Source organism: Notechis scutatus, chromosome 6 (assembly GCF_049901735.1).
Source record: "Notechis scutatus isolate UNSWTSFEM ecotype Mainland chromosome 6, rNotScu1.2, whole genome shotgun sequence".
In the NCBI taxonomy this organism is placed as follows: Eukaryota; Metazoa; Chordata; class Lepidosauria; order Squamata; family Elapidae; genus Notechis; species Notechis scutatus.
Genome location: NC_142014.1, coordinates 79,653,317 through 79,675,816, shown reverse-complemented (window position 1 = coordinate 79,675,816; position 22,500 = coordinate 79,653,317). Strand labels below are relative to the sequence as shown.

The following is a 22,500-nucleotide window of genomic DNA, read 5'->3' as shown; positions in this document are numbered from 1 at the left end:
ATCGACCAGCTCAGCAGCGTCTTAGCCGCTGAGCCACCGCGTCCCCGCACAAGGAGGGAAATATAGGTGGGCTTTAAAAATGCAGTGGGAATTGATGGACAACTTGGACAGCCAATGAGACGCCATGCACACAATCTGACATACCTTCACTGATGAGCCAGGTGGTCCCTGGGGTCCAGATAGGCCAGGCAGGCCTGGGGGCCCTGCTACACCAGGAACCCCTGGCTGCCCCTTTTGGCCCTGAAATAAAGTATATCAAATATATTAAGCCAGGTATTAGAGCAGCGTTTCTCGACCTCGGCAGCCCTCCGTGCTCTCGGAGCTCTTCTTGCAGACATTTCCTGACCCAACTAGGTTACATCATCAGGGCCAGAAGGAAGTTTGGTTTGCGTAGAGGAGGAGGAGGGGGGAGGAAGAGGAAGGGGAGGAGGAGGAGGAGGAGCACTGTGAGTCATTGGTGCTCTCCGAGGTCTATTGTTTTCTTGCAGACGTTTCGTGACCCAACTAGGTTACATCATCAGTGCCAGAAGGAAGTTTGGTTTGTGTAGAGGAGGAGGAGGGGGAGAGGAAGAGGAAGGGGGAGGAGGAGGAGGAGCACTGTGAGTCATTGGTGCTCTCTGAGTTCTATTGTTTTCTTGCAGACATTTCCTGACCCAACTAGGTTACATCATCAGTGCCAGAAGGAAGTTTGGTTTGCGTAGAGGAGGAGGAGGGGGGAGGAAGAGGAAGGGGGAGGAGGAGGAGAAGCACTGTGAGTCATTGGTGCTCTCCGAGGTCTATTGTTTTCTTGCAGACGTTTCGTGACCCAACTTGGTAACATCATCAGTGCTAGAAGGAATGGTGGAGAATGAGGAGGAGGAAGAGGAGGAGGAGGAGGAAGAGGATCACGGTGGAGCCCTTGGTGCTCTCTCACCTTTGTCTATAAGAAAACAACCAAGCTCAGAGACCACCAAGGAGCCCTGCAGTCGTTCTTTCTCCTCCTCACCCTTCCTCCTCCTCCCTTTCTCCTTCTCTTCTTCCTCCTCCCCTTCCTCCTTTCCTCCATTCCCTAAAGCCTTCTCCTCCTCCACCTCCTAACACTGATGATGTTACCCAGTTGGGTCATAAAACATCTACCAGAACACAACCAAGCTCAGAGAGCATCGAGGACCCCTCAAAATATTTTATTTTACTTACCGGAGGACCTGGCTGCCCACTTTTTCCTGAGATGACTTCCATGCTTCCTAGCACGTATCCTGGTTCTCCCTGCAGAAGAGATACGTTGTGTTTATGTGCTGCTTATCTGGCAGAGCCCAAATCTACTTCCGTATAAAACCACAATGTGGCTTTTCACAACCTGAGGACCCACTCGTGCACATAAGAGTTTTGACCGTTGAATTATATCGGGTGTGTGTTCTGCTGGATGGTTTGTCAGGGGTCAGTCCCTGCTTATCTGTCTCGTTAGAGGATGTATTTAGAGAGCCACAAGTTCTTTAAAAGGTAAAGGTTCCCCTAGCACAGTGGCCCCCAACCTTTTTGTCCCACGGACCGGTACCGCATCACAAAATGATCCACGGACCGTAACGGCATCAGCACGCACGACCAAGGCAAGGCGAGCCGAGCGACCGCCAGCCAGCCGTCCCCCGCTTCTCCCGCCACCTTCAACTCCTCCTTTGTACCTTTGTCGATGGGCTTTTCGGGCTCTTTCTTAACCTCCTCCTGAGTAACGCGAGACTCCACCGCCACCGGGACGGCTCTTCGTTCGAAGCGCCCCCCCCCCGACGAAACTAAGGTGCGAGGATTCAGCACCCAAACGCCGCTTTCCAACCGACGGCCGACAAGCTCACCCGGAAGCACTTTCTCAAGCACCGTCGAAACAAGATGGCGGCGCCCACTTCTTTGTGGCCCGGTAAAAAATGCTCCACGGACCGGTACCGGTCCGGGGCCCGGTGATTGGGGACCACTGCCCTAGCACATACATGCTAGTCCTTTTCCAGCTCCCTGGCATAGAGCTAAGGCTACTGATGACATCTTAGGCATGGTATCAACACGGTTTTATTGTGTATTAGTGTAAAGCGCGAAACAAAAACTCACTCTGTCTCCTTTAGGCCCAGATGGGCCTGGGAATCCAGGAAGTCCCTAGTAAAACCATGCAGAGAAAACGGATTTAGCTTGGTGCCAAAACAGGAGCGTTCAAAATCATGCACTCGTATATCACAGAAATCCAATACTGAGACCCAATTTGGTCTGGGAACCAGGAGGTGGTGATTTCTAGTCCTGCTTTAGGCATGAAAGCCAGCTGGGTGATTTTGGGCCAATCACCAGGAGACAGTGAGTTCTAGTTCTGCTTTAGTCATGAAAGTCTGCTGGGTGACTTAGGGTTAATCACTAGGAGACCGTGAGTTCTAGTTCTACCTTAGGCATGAAAGCCAACTGGGTGACTTTGGGCCAATCACCAGGAGACAGTGAGTTCTAGTTCTACCTTAGGCATGAAAGCCAACTGGGTGACTTTGGGCCAATCACCAGGAGACAGTGAGTTCTAGTTCTACCTTAGGCATGAAAGCCAACTGGGTGACTTTGGGCCAATCACCAGGAGACAGTGAGTTCTAGTTCTACCTTAGGCATGAAAGCCAACTGGGTGACTTTGGGCCACTCACCAGGAGACAGTGAGTTCTAATTCTACCTTAGGCATGAAAGCCAACTGGGTGACTTTGGGCCACTCACCAGCAGACAGTGAGTTCTAGTTCTACCTTAGGCATGAAAGTCAACTGGGTGACTTTGGGCCACTCACCAGGAGACAGTGAGTTCTAGTTCTACCTTAGGCATGAAAGCCAACTGGGTGACTTTGGGCCACTCACCAGGAGACAGTGAGTTCTAGTTCTACCTTAGGCATGAAAGCCAACTGGGTGACTTTGGGCCACTCACCAGGAGACAGTGAGTTCTAGTTCTACCTTAGGCATGAAAGCCAACTGGGTGACTTTGGGCCAATCACCAGGAGACAGTGGGTTCTAGTTCTACCTTAGGCATGAAAGCCAACTGGGTGGCTTTAGGCCAATTACCAGGAGACGGTGAGTTCTCGTCCTGCCTTAGCCATGAAAGCCTGCTGAAGACTAGAACTCACCGTCGCCTAGCTTCCAGCCTGGTATTTTAACCACTAGCAGAAACTCTCTTTATGCAACTTACTCGATCTCCTTGCATGCCCGGGAGTCCCTGTCCATTAAGAGAGAGAGAGAGAGAAAGCAGCAGCTATTAAAAACGAAATCATCAGGGTAACTTTTATAAAGCAGTTGTGATCTTAAGGGTATAAAATATCTACTCTTATTCCAGGAGACCCTGGCAGGCCCACTCGTCCAGGTCGGCCAGGTAATCCCGGGATGCCATCTTTTCCTGGAAATCCCTAAATAAAGCGGAAAAGAGGAGAAGACATTGTGAGAAACATAGCCCACCTCCTGTTGAGGGCTTAACAGTCCCCCCATAAAAGGTGGAACGGATCTATTTGATTTGCATAAGTGGAAATCTACTCACCCGTTCTCCTTTTTCCCCCTTGGTGGCGAAGGCAAATGGGTCGTAGCTTCCACCTCTGCGCAAACTTCCTCCTGCGAAGCTCTGTAGAAGCAGAGTCAAGTGTCATTGCAGAGGTTTTGGTCCCCAATGTATCCATCCCAGAATGTTTTTCTCCTCCTCCATGGTTTAGAACAGTGGTCGGCAACCCGCGGCTCTGGAGCCGCATGTGGCTCTTTCCTCTCTCTGCTGCGGCTCCCTGTCGCCGGTCGGCTCCACAATTGATAGGGCTTTCATTTATGTTGTGGTTCGCTGGCAGCCGGTGCAGACAGCAGCGGAGTCAGACAGTGAGGATGAAAAGGAACCAGTCAGGGAGTCTGGAGAGGACTTAGATGAGGATCCTGTGTCCAATGCAGGGATGGGGCCTGGACCATCTGGGAGTGGGGTGCTGTCTCCGGAGCCTCTGGAGTCTTGCAGCAGTGAGGCCTGTTCCCAGTGCGCATGTGCGCAGAGCTGCTAGAAGGTGAGAGCAGCTGAAGCAGAAGGGGTGACTTGGGATTAAGGTTGGGAGGTGATTGCCCCTCCCATAAGGGATAAAAGTCAGCCCTTGGTGACAAACTCTTTGCAGGAAGCAAAGTAGTTCGATAGATTCCGAGTTCCCCTTGAAGCTCTGTGTACTGTGGTTGGTTTTCTCTGGTACTTCGGTTGGTTAATTGGATACTTCTGTTTTTGGCCGCATTCCACAGCACTGAAAGGCGTGTGCTTATTTTAGGGAATGATTTAAGATTAGTTCTGGGTGGGAATGAAAGCAATTCCCAGCGTTGCCATAAAATAGGTTTTGCTTTTAAAACTAGTTTATGTTTAATTACATTTGACGAAGCCTGGGTCAGAACAGTTTAGGACAGGTAGAGGAAAGGAGGCTAGGAGGAGACTCTATGGTGGGGGGAACCAGACTTCCGGTTGGCAGAGGAAAAAGGACGCTGCACTAGGAGGAGACTCTATGGTGGAGAAACTGGACTTCCAGTTGGCAGAGGAAAAAGGACGCTGTGGTAGGAGGAGACTCTATGGTGGGGGGAACCGGACTTCCGGTTGGCAGAGGAAAAAGGACGCTGTGCTAGGAGGAGACTCTATGGTGGGGAAACTGGACTTCCAGTTGGCAGAGGAAAAAGGACGCTGCACTAGGAGGAGACTCTATGGTGGAGAAACTGGACTTCCAGTTGGCAGAGGAAAAAGGACGCTGTGGTAGGAGGAGACTCTATGGTGGGGGAAACCGGACTTCCAGTTGGCAGAGGAAAAAGGATCTGCGCTTGGAGGAGACTCTATGGTGGAGAAACTGGACTTCCAGTTGGCAGAGGAAAAAGGATGCCGTGGTAGGAGGAGACTCTATGGTGGGGGAACCGGACTTCCAGTTGGCAGAGGAAAAAGGACGCTGTGGTAGGAGGAGACTCTATGGTGGGGGGAACCGGACTTCCAGTTGGCAGAGGAAAAAGGACGCTGCGCTTGGAGGAGACTCTATGGTGGAGAAACTGGACTTCCAGTTGGCAGAGGAAAAAGGGACGCTGTGGTAGGAGGAGACTCTATGGTGGGGAGACTTCCTCCAAAGAACTGTCAGGCGCGAAGAATCAGGACCACAAATTCTAGTTAAGACTGACTGCTCACACCTAGACACAAGAACCTAGTCAACTAATGGTTAGCATTAAATTAGTGTAGGAAAAAAAAACTAGATATCTACATAAAATACATAACTAGATAAAAGTCAATGGAATTCAAGGGGGTTGGACTTTGTGGCAACATAAGGATTCCAGGCTGATTTCTCTCTTGACTCCACCTCCAGCTCTACCTCTTCTTCTCCTACCAGATCTTCCATCTCTGGGAAAAGACAGGCCCTGAAGTCTTTCTCTCCTAGATCAGTCCCTTCCCCCAAAGAGTGACCCTAAGTCTTGGATTAAGAGAGAGAGAGACCGGCCCCAAATCCCCCAGGTGGCCTCTGTAACTCAGATTAGACTTGAGTTCCCATTTTCTCAATTGTAACCCAAAAAAGAACTAGAACTAGGAATAGAATAGAATAGAAATAAGAAAAGAATAGAATAAATAGAAATGAAATAAGAATAGAAATAAGAATAGAATAGAAAATAGGAATAGGATAGGATAGAATTCTTTTATTGGCCAAGTGTGATTGGACACACAAGGAATTTGTCTTGGTGCAAATGCTTTCAGTGTACATAAAAGAAAAGAGACATTCTTCAAGAGTCAAGAATCATCAGGTACAACACTTAATAATAGTCATATAATACAATAAGAATAGAATAGAATAGAATAGAATAGAATAGAATAGAATAGAATAGAATAGAATAGAATAGAATAGAATAGAATAGAATAGAATAGAATAGAATAGAATAGAATTCTTTATTGGCCAGGTGTGATTGGACACGTAAGGAATTTGTCTTGGTGCAAATGCCCTCAGTGTACATAAAAGAAAAGATCCATTCATCAAGAGTCAAGAATCATCAGGTACAACACTTAATAATGATAGTCATAGGGTACAATAAGCAATCAAATCATACTAGGAAACAGTCAATATAAATCGTAAGGATACAAGCGACAAAGTTACAGTCCTACAGTCACAAGTGGGAGGGAATGAGTGATAAAGAGTGATGAGAAGATATATAGTAATAGTAGTGCAGACTTTGTGATAGTTGAACAGTGTTGAGGGAATTATTTGTTTAGCAGAGTGATGGCATTTGGGAAAAACCTGTCCTTGTGTCTAGTTGTTCTGGTGTGCAGTGCTCTATAGTGTCGTTTTGAGGGAAGGAGTTGAAACAATTTATGTCCAGGATGTGAGGGGTCTGTAAATATTTTCACAGCCCTCTTTTGGACTCGTGCAGGATGTAGGTCCTCCATGGAAGGCAGGTGGGTAGTAATTAGTAATTGTTGTTTCTGTGATCCTAATTACCCTCTGGAGTCTGTGTCTGTCCTGTTGGGTTGCAGAACCAAACCAGACAGCTACAGAGGTGCAGATGACAGACTCAATCATCCTCTGTAGAACTACAAATGGAAAACTACAAACCATAAATGAGGCCCCACCCCACCCCAGTTCAGAGGCCACCCACACCTGCCTTACCTCCAAGCATTTTGGGTCACAAGGTGCTTGCGTAGCGAACGCTGCCAGGTGAATAGGAGGGGAAGTGGCGATGAGCGACCTCATTGGATCATCAAAGAGCTGCTCTGGTAGACCCACTGCTTTGCTGGCAAACTTAGAATACAAGGACGTAAGTTAGTCCATTCTGCCCCCACCCACTTAATCCAGAAGAGCCGAGGGATTGATATCATACAACCAAATATGTCCACAGTCTACACAGGTGGATTCCACCAAGATAAAGAGGCTTAAGTCCCAGCTAAGTGGGTCTAGTATTGCAACTTTAAATGCATTCCTATGAATATTTATTTGAAAACAATTTAGTGATAAGCTTAAGGGGTTTTGCCCCTGTCCCAAGGGCCGGGGAATTGAGCAGGATAAGAGACAGCACAATCCAGAGCTGGATGGTCAGAAAAGGCAGAGATTCTGGATAGCTACTTCCAAAGTATATCCATTAGGTAGGGGTAGTGTGATGACCTGAGGCGTGGCACAAAGGCAACACAGTCAGATAAGAGTCCCTTTATTAGCTCTAACTTTGCCTCCAATGTCTAGGTTACCATCTGGCTGGAGAAAAACTCTCCCAGGAACAGCCTTTGACGGCAGAAAATTAAGTCCAAAACATGGTCAACACAAACTGTAACTTAAAGTCCAAACAAGCCAAACTGAAGTAATTAATTTGGCAGGGCAGGAGCAAGAATTTCAGACTTGAAGGCACAGCAAAACTCACATGGTTGGGAAGATGCGAGGAACACAGATAAGCCACGACAACACAGGATAAAGTCATGTTTGCTCCCAGCAGCCTGCCGCATGCAACCTGCCTTTTTTATCAACTGTCTTCCCAGCTGTGGCTAACGAAGGGAATCAGGGCCCTTTCCTTCCCCGTAAGCCACGCAACCCACGTTGCTCTCTTCTCCGTTTCTCCCTGCGTGCCCTAGGATGAAGAGGCAGTGGGCCTGAGTCTTCCTCTGAACTCTCTCTCCCTTGCTCTACCTCTTATCTGCTCTGCCCAGCTGGACTTTGCCCTTCCCCAGTTTCCTCCACAGCTAACAGAGCCACACTCCCACTCCCTGTAAGCTGTCCGTCTTCCTCCTTGGATTCAGACTCCGACAGGGGCATGACAGGTGGGCTGCTACCAGTTCTCCCCAGTTCAGGCGAACCCGTAGCTAACCAGTAGCTAATTTTATGGCCAGTTTGGTGAAGTGCACGCTCACCAAACCAGTTGTTACACTGGTTGCATTGCACCACTGGGCACCCTAATAAACTGTTTTTAAATGATCTTCCGACTCTGTTGTTTGTTGGGAAGGTAAACTGAGACAGAACCTAGAGCCAAATTTTGCTTTCACAAGACAACCATAATCTTTTCGGTATATATACCCTGTTTTCTCAAAAATACGACTTATCTGAAAGTGAGTCCTAGCTTGATTTTTTTACACGTGCTCTCAATATGAGCCCTACCCCCAAAAAATAAGCCTTAATTAAGATCCCGCCCACTCCAGTGTGCAAGGTAAAAATTAAGCTCGGGTGTGGATGGGGGGTGGAGCTGCCCTACTACTTACCTTTGGACAGGTGTAGCCAGGCCTCGCACACCCCGACACCTGCCTTGCCGGCCCATTTCTTCTGCAGCCAGCAAGGCTGGCAAGGCTTTCCTGAAGGCCTCTGGAGCTGAGAATAAAGCTCTGGATCGATCCAGAGCTCTGTTACCAGCTGCAGAGGCCTTCAGGAAAGCCTTGACAGCTGCAGCAGAAGAAGTTCCTGAAGGCCTCAGACAACGAAAAGGAGGCCGGGGGCAACATGCGCAAGTGAGATTAGTCAGTGGATGACATTCCCCCAAAATAAGACCTGGTACCTTTTTGGTGGCAAAAAAATATAAAACAGGGTCTTATTTTTGGGAAAACATGGTAGGATTATGGTATATAGTCCATAATAGAATAGCACCCCTCTGCCCTGTGCCCAAAAGAAGGATGCAAAAGGATGCTTGTTTACCTTCAAACGCTCCGGCGTGTCTCTGTTCCCTTGCCGGGATCCCAAACAAATTATTTCCACCAATTCTTGGATGATTTGGGTCAAATCGTCAAAAGTGTCAATGTGAAAGAGACGTTCTAAATTCCGATGTAGGAGAACCTGTTTCAATTCCTCCGTGTGAGCTCCTGAAATCCCTACAGGAATTATTTGGATCCCTGCAGGACAAGAAATAGAAGATCAACCATCCACAAGGAAAGAAGAAGGATTGAAGTACGGTGCCTATAACCCATCCTTGACTTACGACCCCAATGAAGCCCAACATTTCTGCGGCTCAGCAAGACAGAGGCTACGTGAGTTTTGCCCCTTTTATGACCTTTTGTTGACACAGTTCTTAAGTCAATCACTGCAGTTGTTCAGTTAGTCACATAGTGTCATGCTCCTGTCGGAGTCTGAATCCGAGGAGGAAGATGAACAGCCGACAGGGAGCGGGAGTGTGGCTCCATTGGCTGTGGAGGAGGCTGGGGAAAGGCAAAGTCCGGCTAGGCAGAGCAGGCGAGAGATAGAACAAGGGAGAGGGCGTTCAGAGGATGACCCAGGCCACCCCCTCTTCATCTTAGGGCACGCAGGGAGGAATGGAGAAGGGAGCAACGTGGGTTGCATGGTTTACGGGGGAGGAAAGGGCCCTGATTCCCTTCATTAGCCACAGCTGGGAAAAGAGTTTAAAAGAGATGCAAACTGAATGTGGTGTCTGCTGGGAACAAACGTGAATTTATTTTGTGTTGACTTTGCTTATCTGTGTTCCTGGCGTCTTCCCAACCATGCTGAGTTATTGCCGTGCCTTCACATCTGGAATTCCTTCTCCTGCCCTGCCGGATTAATTTCCTCATCTTGCCTTGATTGGACTTATAGTTACAGTTTGTGTTGACCCTCTTTTGGACTTGATTCTCTGCAGCCAAAGGCTGTTCCTGGGAGAGTTTTTCTCCAGCCCAGAAGGTAACCAGGACATTGGGGGGCAAAATTGGAGCTAATAAAGGGACTCTTATTGATTATCTGACTGGGTTGCCTTTGTGCCACGCCCCTTTGGGTCATCACACATGGAAGTGAAGTGAATCTGGCTTCCGCACTGACTTTGCTCAAGGTTGCAAAAAGGTCGTAAAAGGGACCCTGGGACACTGCAACTGTCATAAATATGAGTCAGTAGCCAAGCATCCAAATTTTTAAATCACGTGACCATCTGGGTGCTACAAAGTTCATAAGTGCGACAAGCAATTATAACTTTATTCAGTGCCGTTGTAACCCTCGAACTACTCACTAAATGTATAGTTGTAACTCAAGGACTACCTGTATAGTGTCCCAAATTTGCCATTGAGGCAGTGTAGGAATGACCTCAGGAGACAGGGGAAGAGATACTGCCTAGGGCCATGATGGCGAACCTATGGCACGTGTGCCAGAAGTGGCATGCAGAGCCATCTCCGCCAGCATGCGAGCTGTTGCCCCGGAGCGGGTCCATTGCGCAGGTGCATGCACCGCCTGCCCACAGCTGATTGTCAGGTAGCTGCTGTGCATGTGTGGGGGCTAGGCATGCTCAGGAGACATGCGTGCATGTGCAGAGACCTTATCACCTTATGGGTGACGGCACACATGCATGCACACACTTTTGGCACGCAAGGACGAAAAGATTCGCCATCGTTGGCCTAGGGAATGATTTAGATAAGAGAGGACGTAGCCCACAACTGCATAATGGACAGAGAAACACACTCAGAAAAGAACCTCTCTCATTTCTCAGTCTCTAAAAGAGACAGTGGGAGATTTGTACTTTCAGACTTGCAAGATTCCGTTAATGTAGCCTTACGATAAAGTAGAATTAACTCACCTAATTGTGTTTCCTGTCTGGTCTATCGGAAAAGGTTGACAGGCAGAATACAAAGAGAAAGAAAGAGAGGTTAGGATACCAGATTAAGAGTGGAGAGACCAGGTTCTAGAACAGGGGTGTCAACCTTGGCAACTTTAAGACTTGTGGACTTCAACTCCCAGAATTCCTCAGCCAGCTTTGCTGGCTGAGGAATTCTGGGAGTTGAAGTCCACAAGTCTTAAAGTTGCCAAGGTTGGACACCCCTGGTCTAGACCTTCTCAATGCATGGAAGCTAACTGGGTAATTCTGGTCCAGTCCTTCCTCCTCAACTCCAAAGGCAGTGTGGAAGTGCTGGGCTAGGAGCAAAGACATTTGGGTTCAAGGCTTTTTCAACCATAGAGACTGCCTTAGAGAATTTAGGCCGGTCTACCTCTTTCAATCCAAGACAAAGGATGGTCCAGAGATGCTGGCCTAGGAGTGAGGAGACTTAGGTTCTAGACTCCTTTCAGCCATGGAAATTCTCTGGAGGATGTTGGGTTGGTCTTTCTCTTTCAGCCATAGAGCCAATATGGACTCATCCATGATGTTGGACAAGGAGCAGAGATAACTAGATTCAAGGACCCTTCAGCCTTCAGATACTTTGGGAGACAATCTCTCCATCTCAAACCAAGAACCAGTGTGGAACTGTGGTGAAGATCCTGAACCTGAGGAGATTTAGGTTCTAGCTCCTCTTCATCACCGAAGTTTTCTGGGGGGATTTTATGCCAGTTATTCTCACTAAGGCCCTGTCTCTGATGGAGGTGGAGGTGAAGGTAGATATGTGAAGTGCAGGTGGAGGTGGAAATGGAAGTGAAGATGAAGGTGGAGGTGGAAAGGTAAAGAAATGGAGGTGGAGGTACAGGTGGAGATGGTGGTGGAGGTGACAGTGAATGTGGAGGTAGGGATAGCGATGGAGGTGGAGAAGGTGGTGGAAGCGGAGGAGGAGGTGGGGAGATAGAGAGAGAGAGATAGTGGTGGAAGAAGAGATGGAAAGACAGAAAGATGGAGATGAAGCTGGAAGTGAAGGTGAATGTGGAGGTGGAGATGGAAGGTGAAAATGAAGGTGAAGAGACAGAGAGAGATAGAGATGGTGGTGGAAGAGGAGATGGAAAGACAGAAAGATGGAGATGGTGGAGGTAAAGTTGGAGGTCGAGGTGGACATGGAAGTGGAGGTGGAGAGACAGAGAGATGGAGATGAATGTGGCGATTGATGGAAAGACATGTAGATGGAGATGGAAAGACAGAGAGATGCTGGTGGAGGCGGAGAGATGGAGATTGAGATGGTGGTGGAGGTAGACTTGGAAGTGGAGATGGAAAGACAGAGAGATGGAGGTCGAGGTGGACATGGAAGTGGAGGTGGAGAGACAGAGAGATGGAGATGAATGTGGCGATCGATGGAAAGACATGGAGATGGAGATGGAAAGACAGAGAGATGCTGGTGGAGGCGGAGAGACGGAGATTGAGATGGTGGTGGAGGTAGAGATGGAAGTGGAGATGGAAAGACAGAGAGATGGAGGTCGAGGTGGACATGGAAGTGGAGGTGGAGAGACAGAGAGATGGAGATGAATGTGGCGATCGATGGAAAGACATGGAGATGGAGATGGAAAGACAGAGAGATGCTGGTGGAGGCGAAGAGACGGAGATTGAGATGGTGGTGGAGGTAGAGATGGAAGTGGAGATGGAAAGACAGAGAGATGGAGGTCGAGGTGGACATGGAAGTGGAGGTGGAGAGACAGAGAGATGGAGGTGAATGTGGCGATCGATGGAAAGACATGGAGATGGAGATGGAAAGACAGAGAGATGCTGGTGGAGGCGGAGAGACGGAGATTGAGATGCTGGTGGAGGTAGAGATGGAAGTGGAGATGGAAAGACAGAGAGATGGAGGTTGAGGTGGACATGGAAGTGCAGGTGGAGAGACAGAGAGATGGAGATGAATGTGGCGATCGATGGAAAGACATGGAGATGGAGATGGAAAGACAGAGAGATGCTGGTGGAGGCGGAGAGACGGAGGTTGAGATGGTGGTGGAGGTAGAGATGGAAGTGGAGATGGAAAGACAGAGAGATGGAGGTCGAGGTGGACATGGAAGTGGAGGTGGAGAGACAGAGAGATGGAGGTGAATGTGGCGATCGATGGAAAGACATGGAGATGGAGATGGAAAGACAGAGAGATGCTGGTGGAGGTGGAGAGACGGAGATTGAGATGCTGGTGGAGGTAGAGATGGAAGTGGAGTTGGAAAGTCAGAGAGATGGAGGTCGAGGTGGACATGGAAGTGGAGGTGGAGAGACAGAGAGATGGAGATGAACGTGGCGATCGATGGAAAGACATGGAGATGGAGATGGAAAGACAGAGAGATGCTGGTGGACGCGGAGAGACGGAGGTTGAGATGGTGGTGGAGGTAGAGATGGAAGTGGAAGTGGACATGGACATGAAGAGACAGAGAGATGGATGTGGAGGGAGGTGAGGGTGGTGAGATACAGAGCTAGAAAGAGGCAGAGGTAGAGGCAGAAACAGAGACAGAGAGGGAGATGATAACGATGGAGATGGAGAAACAGAGAGACGGAGATAGAGATGGAGGTAGAACTCTGCTATCCATTAATCTATTTTCTTCCTTTTGTACAGAGACTGAAATTCATGACTGTTTTCCTTTGGGGTCAATAAGGTAAGCAGAACACGGAAACCCAAAACATCTTGTAGCACCTTTTATATCCAAACGTTCTTAATGCAGAAGCATCGAATCCTAGAGGTCAAAATCAGAGGTGGTATATTCAGCAGGTTCTGACCGGTTCTGGAGAACCGGTAGCAGAAATTTTGAGTAGTTCTGAGAACCGGCAAATCCCACCTCTGACTGGCCCCGCCCCCATCTCTTCTCTGCCTCCCATTGAGTCCCAGCTGATCGGCTGGGTCTTCTTTGGTTGCCCTGAAAGAGGAGAACGGAGCTGGAAAGCAGGTTAGTGGGGCGGGGAGAGAATGGAGATTTTGCAGTATCCTTCCCTTGGAGTGGGGTGGGAATGGAGATTTTATGGTATCCTTCCCCTGCCATGCCCACCAAGCCACGCCCACCAAGCCAAGCCACGCCCACCAAGCCAAGCCACGCCCACCAAGCCACACCACGCCCACCAAGCCACGTCATGCCCATCAAGCCACACCACGCCCACAGAACCGGTAGTAAAAAAAATTTGAACCCCACCACTGGTCGAAATCCATAACTACCTAGAATGTGAGCCAGTCTAGCTGGGGGCAGCACCTCATCCAGGGAGGGGCCATCAGTCAGCAAGATGAGGATGTGAGGGACGGAAGGCCTCATTCCCTTGGAGACTTGAAATATTTCTTTTAGCACGTAAGTGATCCCTCTGCCTGGGAATAAACACAGAAACTTAGAAAGGCATTGACAAAATCCCCATTGGTCAATTGCAGAAGGCAGCTTGACTTGGAACAGCTTACATCCTGCGGACAACATCGGTAAAAACCATCAACCATCCAGATCTGCCTTTGATAGTCCCAGGTCCTTGGAAAGGAATAAAAAGTTTGACCAGAACTTCACAGAGTTTGAAAGTTTGAACTTCCCTTGCCTCAGAAAGATGGTTGTTAAATGAACCACGCCCCGATTTTATGACCTTTTTTTGCCTGCAAGTGTTAAGCAAATCGCTGCAATTGTTCAAAATGAATATGTGGCCGTTAAACGAATCTGCCTTCCCACGTTGACCCTGCTTGTCGGAAGATGGCCGGGAAAGTCAAAATTAGTGATCGTATGACCCTGGGACCCTGGCAATCATCATAACTACATGTGGATTGCAAAACACGTGAATTTTGATCGCAACAACTGTAGGGATGTTGTTGCAACATTCACAGGCGAGAGGGCCAATCATAAACACACTTGCTTCAGTGGCTTTGTGTCTTCAAACTAGAATAGAATACAGCCTGGAAGGGACCTTGGAGGTCTTCTATTCCAGCCTCCTGCTCAGTTAGGAGACCCTATCTCAGTAATGGCGAACCTATGGCACGCATGCCACAGGTGGCATGCAGGCCCATTTGTTGCTGGCACGCGAGCTGCAGGCAAACTTACCTCACTGCGCAATGCGCTTTGCCTCACCGCTGATTTTTGGCCAGTTTGAGGCCTTTTCCAGCCTCCCAGAGGCTTTAGGCAGGCTTCTGCAGGCTTTTCAGGCCGAAAACTAGGCCCGTTTCATTCCTGTTTTAAAACTGGAAGTGATGAAACAGGCCTAGTTTTCGGCCTGAAAAGCCTGCAGAAGCCTGCCTAAAGCCTCTGGGAGGCCGAAAGTCAGCTGTGAGGCACAGTGCAGGTAAGCGGGCTGCTGGGTGGGTGGGTGGATGGGGATTGCGTGCGCATGCATAGGGGGCGTGGGCATTGCCTTCTCGGTGTTGGCATGTGAGCACAAGCATGCAACCGTGCGCACAATTTATGGCATAGGAGCCCCAAAAGTTTAGCCACCACTGCCCTATCTCATTTCAGACAAGTGACCGTCCAGTCTCTTCTTCAAAACCTCCAGTGATGGAGTATCTACAATTTCTGGTGGCAAGCTGTTCCACTGGTTAATAATCCTCACCGTCCGGAAGTTTCTCCTTAATTCCAGGTTGCTTCTCTCCTTGATGAGTTTCCATCCATTATTTCTTGTCCAGCCTTCTGGTGCTTTGGAAAATAATTTGATCTCCTCTTCTTGATGACAGCCCCTCAAATACTGGAATAGTGCTATCATGTCACCCCTAGTCCTTCTTTTCATTCAACTAGATGTACAACAACCGTTCTTTGTATGTTTTTGTCTCCAGGGTTTTAATCATCTTAGTTGCTCTTCTCTGCATTTTTTCCAAAGTCTCCACATCTTTGTTGTAATGCGGGGACCAAAACCGGATGCAGGATTTCAGGTGTGGCCTTACTAAGTCTTTATAAAGCAGTACTAATACTTCACGTGATTTTGATTCTGTCTCTGTTTATACAACTAAGTATTGTATTCACTTTTTGGGCTGCCGCCACCGCACACGATTGGCTCATGTTTAAGTGATCGTCCATCAGGACGCCAAGGTCTCTCTCACAGTTACCATTTTTGAGCCAGGTGTCATGCCCCTATTGGAATCTGATTCCAAGGGGGAGATGGAACAGCTGACAGAGAGTGGGAGTGTGGCTCCGGTGGCTGTGGAAGAAACTGGGGAAAGGCACAGTCTGGCTGGGTATTCAGATGAAGTCCCAGGCCCACCCCCTCTTCATCCTAGGGCACGCAGGGAGGAACAGATAAGGGAGCAACATGGATTACGGGGGAGAAAAAGGCCCCGATTCCCTTCATTAGCTGCAGCTGGGAAAACAGGATAAAAAGGGTGTTTGTGCACAGCACCTTGCTGGAATCAAAGTGTGCATTATCTTTGTTTGTCAGGGCTTATCTGGGTTCTGGCATCCTCACAACTGTGTGTGTTTCTTTATCTTGTGGAAGTCTGCAATTCCTGTCTCGTTAATTGCTTCAGCTGTGGTTTGTGTTGTTGTTTTTATTTATAATTTAGATGTGCTTTGGGTTCAGACTGAATTTCTTCCCTTTAAAAAACTGTTCTTGGGAGAGTTTTTTCTCCAGCCGATGATAACTGGACATTGGGGGCCAAGTTGGGGGAATTAAAGGGACTTTACCTACTTTTGTGACTTGGTTGCTTTTGTGCCACGCCCCTTTGGGTCATCACACCAGGTTTCACCTAATCTGTCTTGGGTTTTACCTACCTAGGTGTAAAACCTTGCTCAACGGATGGCCATAAGTTAAAGGCTGCCTGAATTAATTCTTCTGAGAATTTATTCTCGCATGAGCACTTAGGATGTATAGCCACACAACCCGTGATGACCTGGGGGCACGGCACACACACACACACACACACACACACACCCCTCCAGCAGCCTCTGGGTGCAAGTAGTCCAGCACAAAAATGTGAGCACAACGGCTGCAAAACAAGAAATCCAGCAGGGCAAGGGAATAAGTCAATGAGTCCAGGAAGCAAACGAACACAGCAATGGTTTCAGGAGGCGAGAAGGCTGGGAAACATCCAGTGTCGGCAACAGCACACAACCCTCCATGAATTCAGTGTTTGTTCCCAACCAATGCCCCTCCCTGCAGTGTCTCCTTAAGGCTCAGTCCTTAGGTTTGTCTTGTGAAGAGGGGCGGGGTGCTCTCCTCCTGAGTAGGTGGATCCGTCTGTGCTGTTCCTGCCTTCTCTTCACTCTCCGTGCTCAGGGATCAGGAGGGGGCCGTCCTTGCTCATCGCCTGTCTCTCATGTTCATTGCTTAGCCTCTCTTGGTCATCCTGTGCCCCCCTTCCTCCCTGCCGACAAGCCGTCGTAATCCTGAAAGGCCTGACTTGGCCTGCTCCTCCCCATTTTCCTCCCAAGTCAACCAAGCAGCCCCCTTGATCTCCTCCGGCTCCAATTCCCGCTCCTCTTTCCCCGCAGATTCAGGCTCTGATGGGGGCATGACAACACAACCCAAACGGATGAATTGACACAAAACAGAGGAAGCGGTCCTTCTTGAATACAATACCTACCAGTCTTCGTGTTCCCACCGTTATAGGCGAGCCTCTTGAGAGCATTTTGAACTCCGATCCGGTCTGGAAAAGTGTTCAAATGGAATCCGGTCCTCGGTTTTTCACTGTACTGAACCACAGAAATCTAGAAAGTAACAGAAAAGCTTGTTTAAACAAATATATAGAGAAAGTTTTAATATCAGCTGAAAAAGTACAGGTAATCCTTTGTTAGAGTTTGCAGCAGAAATTCAAGTCCAGAAAACACACAGATGACTGATTCAGCAGGATCTTTAACTTCTTTATAAACATAACAATATGAAGTGAAATTTACAAGACCACTTGTAGATTCTTTTAACGTAACATAACACAAACAGCAAGCAGCAGCAGCAGCAGAGCAGAGCTCTAGTTTCACTTTCACTTCTCAGCAAAAGCACACAGAGCCAAACCACACCCAGGCTGTCAGCTCCCATTGGCTGGTCTGTTGCCATGCTTACTCACTTGCTGACTTTGTTAACCATGTCCCTGCCAGTTAATGAATCTCCTCTGAGATCCTTGACTTACAGCCATTCATTTAGTGATGGTTGAAAGTTACAACGGCACCAAAACAAGCGACTTATATGACTATTTTTCACACTTACAACCGTTGCACCATCCCCATGGCCGTGTGATCAAAATTCGGATGATTGGCAGGTAAGTATGATGGTTTTAGGGCCCTGGGGTCACACGATCACGTTTGTCACTTTCCCAGCCAAGCAGAGTCAATGGGGGGAGGCAGATTCGCTTAATGAGTGCCTGTTTCACTTAGTAACTGCAGTGATTCACTTAGCAACTTTAGCCAAAAAAAATCTTTTTAGTAAAATTGGGCAAAAGGCATTTCACAACTGCCTTGCTTAGCAACGGAACTTTTGAGCTCGATACTGGTCATAAGTCAAGGATTACCTGTACTTTCCTGCTAGGGAAGTCCAAAAATGTTGCCAGTTTGGCCACAAAGGCTGCATTTTTGTGCTGTAAAGTGTGTGTGTGTTTTTTTAAAAGCATACATCAGTGATGGTGAAAATTTTTGGTGTGGTGTGCCAAAAATGTATTTCCGGAAGGCCCGTTTTTCGACCTCCCGAGGCTGCAGAGGCTTTCCTTGCGCCTCCAGGAGGGCGAAAACGGCCTCAAACGGGCCAAAAATCAGCCGGGAGGCGCACGCATGTGCAGTGCAGGTATTGTGGTGCATTGCATTGTGGGTGCTGGCACACGCGGAAGTGTGCTATCATGCGCGTGTACACTTTTGGCACACCACAACAAAAAGGTTCGTCTCCTCTCCACAAACCCCACCCTTCTAGCACTGATGAAGTTACCTAGTTGGGTCATGAAATGTCTGCAATAAAGCCCAGAAAGCACCTCTCATTTCTTCTCTTCCTCCTCCTTCTTCTTCTCCCTCCTCCTCCTCCTCCCCCCTCCTCCATCTCCTCCTCCTCTCCACAGACCCCACTCTCTTCTAGCACTGATGAAGTTACCTAGTTGGGTCATGAAATGTCTGCAAGAAAACCACCAAGCTCAGAGGGCACCATGGACCTTATAGTCCTCCTCCCCCCCCCCCATCTCCTCCTCTTCCTCCTCTCCACAAACCCCACTCCCTTCCAGCACTGATGATGTTCCCTAGTTGGGTCATGAAACGTCTGCAATAAAACCACCAAGCTCAGAGAGCACCAAGGCCTCCTCCTAAACCAATTTCCGTGAGACAAGAATTTACCTGGGTACCTTCAGGTCCAATTTGGGGGAAATTAGAGACCAGGTGGAAGAGGAAATCCTTCACTTTGATAAAGTTGTCTGGACCGATGCTCGAGGATTCGTCCACCAGGAAAGCAATATCCGCTTTGAATTTGCTACAGGCTAGGAGGGAGAGGAAAATATTGTTCTGACCAAGGCTTCCTGAGACCGTAATTAAGCACAAGCTTAGTCCAAACAACTCTTGCTTTATTTCAACGCTGGGAATTATGTGCATTCCCAGCCCGTAATGAGATCCAAACAGTCCCTTGAGATAAGCACCCACCTTTCTCTCCTTTGAATTTCTGCCAACAACTAAAGTGCCAAATTAACTGTGGAAAGCCAAACAAAGTACAAAATCCACACAGAGCTTCAAGGTTTAATCTGAACAGAGCGAACAAAGTTGCTTCCTGCAAAGGCTGCTGTCCCTTTGCTCCTCCTTTGTGACTTATGGGAGGGCCAATCATTTCCAAGCCTTACTCCCAAGTCGCCACTTTTGTCTTAACTGTTCTTGCCTTCTGGCAGCTCTGCGCAAGCGCACACTGGGAACAGGCTCCCCTTGTTCCTCTGCCTTGCTACTGTCAGATTCTGGAGGCTCCGGAGTCACCACATAACTCCCAGATGGTCCTGGCCCCATCTCTGTGTCGGACACAGAACCTTTATCCGAGTCCCCCCCCAAGACTCCAGGACTGGCCCATGTTTTTCCCTACTGTTCGACTCAGCTGCCGTCTCCTCAGGCTGCCGGCGGACCACAACAAATATTGATTTATTGAAAACATTGATCACGCAATCCCCATCTGCAACCATCCCAGGGGACTTCCGAGAAGCAACGTCTATGGGGAAAGCAAGATAGAATAAAAACATGTGTGTGTGTGTGTGTGTGTTCCAGCATAACTCTGGAATGCCTCGAGCAATTTCAATCAAGCTTGGTACACAGATGACTTACCTTCTGGAAACAAATACTGTGAGGAGGGGGAAGACACCCCTAACACCCGCTCGGGGAGTATGTGTGACTTTAAAATGGCTTCTACTGTACAGCACAGTGGATGTGCCATGATAACAGCTTCACCGTACTTCTTGTCCTTCCTTCAGGGGCTTTGAAGACTAGGTTGACCCCCTGTTCTTTGGGGCGGCCCCTCAAACATTGGAAGTCTGCTATCTTGTCTCCCCTAGTCCTTCTTTTCACTAGACTAGACATACCCAGTTCCTGCAACCGTTCTTCATACGTTTTAGCCTCCAGTTCCCTCATCATCTTTGTTGCTCTTCTCTGCACTCTTTCTAGAGTCTCAACATCTTTTTTTTTACCTCGTGGCAACCAAAACTGAATGCAATGTTCCAAGTGTGGTCTTACCAAAGCATTACAAAGTAGTATTAGCACTTCACGAGATCTTGATTCTATCCCTCTGTTAATGCAGTCTATGATCCATTGGCTTTTTGGCAATTGCAGCACACGGCTGGCTCATATTTAAGTGATTGTCCACTAGGATTCCAACATTCCTCTTGCAGTTACTATATTAAGCTAGGAACCACCTATATTATACCTGTGCATTGTTTTTTTTTTTCTAGACCTGTGCATTTGATTTTCCACCTCAGGCAGGGGGTTGGATTAGAAGTTGTCCAAGGTCTCTTCTTAGACTTAGAATAACTTTATGGTCACTTTGAATGTACGCTGATCAGCGTACATTCAAATGAAATTTCGTTGCATACACCTCTCAAAGGGTCTCCACCTCTAATAGGGCACTACACAAACATGACAAAATAAATTCCAGCCCTAGAATTGTGGTATTCTGTGATCCTACAATGCTAAATTCTTTTCCCACTGCCTAATATACATTCTCACGAAGTACCACGGGATACTTTAAATAAAAACAAAATGGACATCTATAGAAATATCTATAGAATAACAGAGTTGGAAGGGACCTCGGAGGTCTTCTAGTCCAGTGGTCGCCAACCGGTGGGCTGCAGCCCACTGGTGGGCCACGAGAAAATTTTGGTGGGCCGCAGAGAAATCTCACCCCCAGAGCACCCCCCACAAAGCAATTAATCCAGGCTGCGCAGAAACACAAGGCTGTTCAGCCCACATGGCCCACGGGAACCCTCCCCGCCCACTCACTCCTTACCCGGCAAACTTGCCTGCTAAATTGCTATTTTTCCTTTTTCTGACCATCATCTGTTCTGCTGTGCCAGGAGATTTAGATTAGTTAGGAATCAGGAAATGGTTGGATTTCTTACTTTCTAGCTAGTCTGCTTTTAAGCACAGCCGAACCTCTCTTAGGACTAAAGCTTCTATTATTCAGTGCAGACTCACAGCAAGCAAATTTTATGTGACAGGTTGAGCTAGCCGATGGCAGATAGATAGATCTCTGAATGAATCTGTGATTCTGTAAGCAATTCAATCTGCCTGTCTGCTTTGCCTGATTTTGGGTAAAAATTGCTCTTTTTTATAAAAAAAATAAATCAATATTTATATAAATATTTATAATATTTACATACAAGCCATGCCCAGCCAGTCACATGACCACCAAGCCACACCCACAAATTATGCCACGCCCACAGAACCGGTTCGTGGTCCCTGGGATTTAAAATGATGAGTTTGGTGGTCCCTGAGGTCCAAAAGGTTGGCGACCTCTGTTCTAGTCCAACCCCCTGCTTAGGCAGGAAACTCTACACCACTTCAGACAAATGGTTGTCCAACCTCTTTTTAAAAACTTCCAGTGTTGGAGCATTTACAACTTCTGGAGGCAGGCAGTTCCACTGGTTAATTCTTCTCACTGTCAGGAAATTTCTCCTTAGTTCTAGGTGGCTTCTCTCCTTGATGAGTTTCCACCCATTGCTTCTCGTCCTGCCCTCTGGTGCTTTGGGGAATAGCTTGACTCCCTCTCCTTTGGGGCAGCCCCTGAGATATTGGAAGGCTGCTATCATGTCTCCCCTGGTCCTTCTCTTCACTAAACTAGACATACCCAATTCCTGCAACTGTTCTCTATGTGTTTTAGCCTCCAGTCCCCGAATCGTGTTTGTTGCTCTTATCCGCACTATTTTTCTAGAGTCTCAACATTTTTTCTTACATTTGGGCAACCAAATCCTTCTCAGATCTCTTCAAATCTCGCTAGAGTCGTGGAGCTCACCTGGACCAGCCAAAGGGATTGAAGGGGTGGGAAACGAGGGATCCGGGATCTTACGATTCTCGGTGGCGGCTGCGATGTTGAAGCTCGTCTCGAAAGAGGCAACTGTTGGAAACGTGAATGGATTTGTATCTGCAAGTGGGAGGTTGGTCGGAAGGGTTGTTCCAGACGGTACCATAGAGAGTGTGCTGGTAGAGAGGTTCTTGTGTGTTCCAACTATGAAACAAACAAGAAGAAACTTTCTGAGAGAGGTCAATTTTTACACCATGGGTGGACTAAATCACAGAGTCTGCAACCGTGGCAATTTTAAGACTTCTGGACTTCAACTCCCAGAATTCTGGCTGGGGAATTCGGGGGGTTGCAGTCTAGAAGTAGAATAGAATAGAATAAAGAATAGGATAGAATAGAATAGAGAATGGAATAGAATAGAAAATAGTATAGAATAGGATAGAGAAGAATAGAATAAAGAATAGAATAGAAAATAGTATAGAACAGGATAAAGAATAGAATAAAATAAAACATTAGAATAGAATAGAAAATAGAATAGAATAAAGAATAGATTAGAAAATAGACTAGAATAGAATAGAAAATAGAATAGAATAAAGAATAGAATAGAAAATAGAATAGAATAGAAAATAGAATAGAA

At 47.7% G+C, this 22,500-nt stretch overlaps 1 protein-coding gene and 1 long non-coding RNA gene across 2 annotated transcripts; both read right to left on the bottom strand.

Annotated features, from left to right (window-relative positions):
* Positions 1–1,175: 1,175 nt before the first annotated feature.
* Positions 1,176–3,367, bottom strand: LOC148130261 (uncharacterized). The gene is made up of 4 exons (XR_015750228.1): positions 3,296–3,367; positions 3,163–3,189; positions 2,074–2,118; positions 1,176–1,245 (listed from the first exon to the last, which is right to left on the bottom strand). It is a non-coding gene; the product is annotated as an uncharacterized LOC148130261 (long non-coding RNA).
* Positions 3,368–8,332: 4,965 nt separating this feature from the next.
* On the bottom strand, positions 8,333–19,539 carry LOC148130260 (vitrin-like). The gene is made up of 6 exons (XM_087969157.1): positions 19,443–19,539; positions 18,719–18,858; positions 16,999–17,122; positions 13,681–13,824; positions 8,600–8,793; positions 8,333–8,368 (listed from the first exon to the last, which is right to left on the bottom strand). Exons 1-6 carry the CDS (start codon positions 19,537–19,539, stop codon positions 8,333–8,335), a joined length of 735 nt encoding a protein of 244 aa, XP_087825283.1.
* Positions 19,540–22,500: the final 2,961 nt, after the last annotated feature.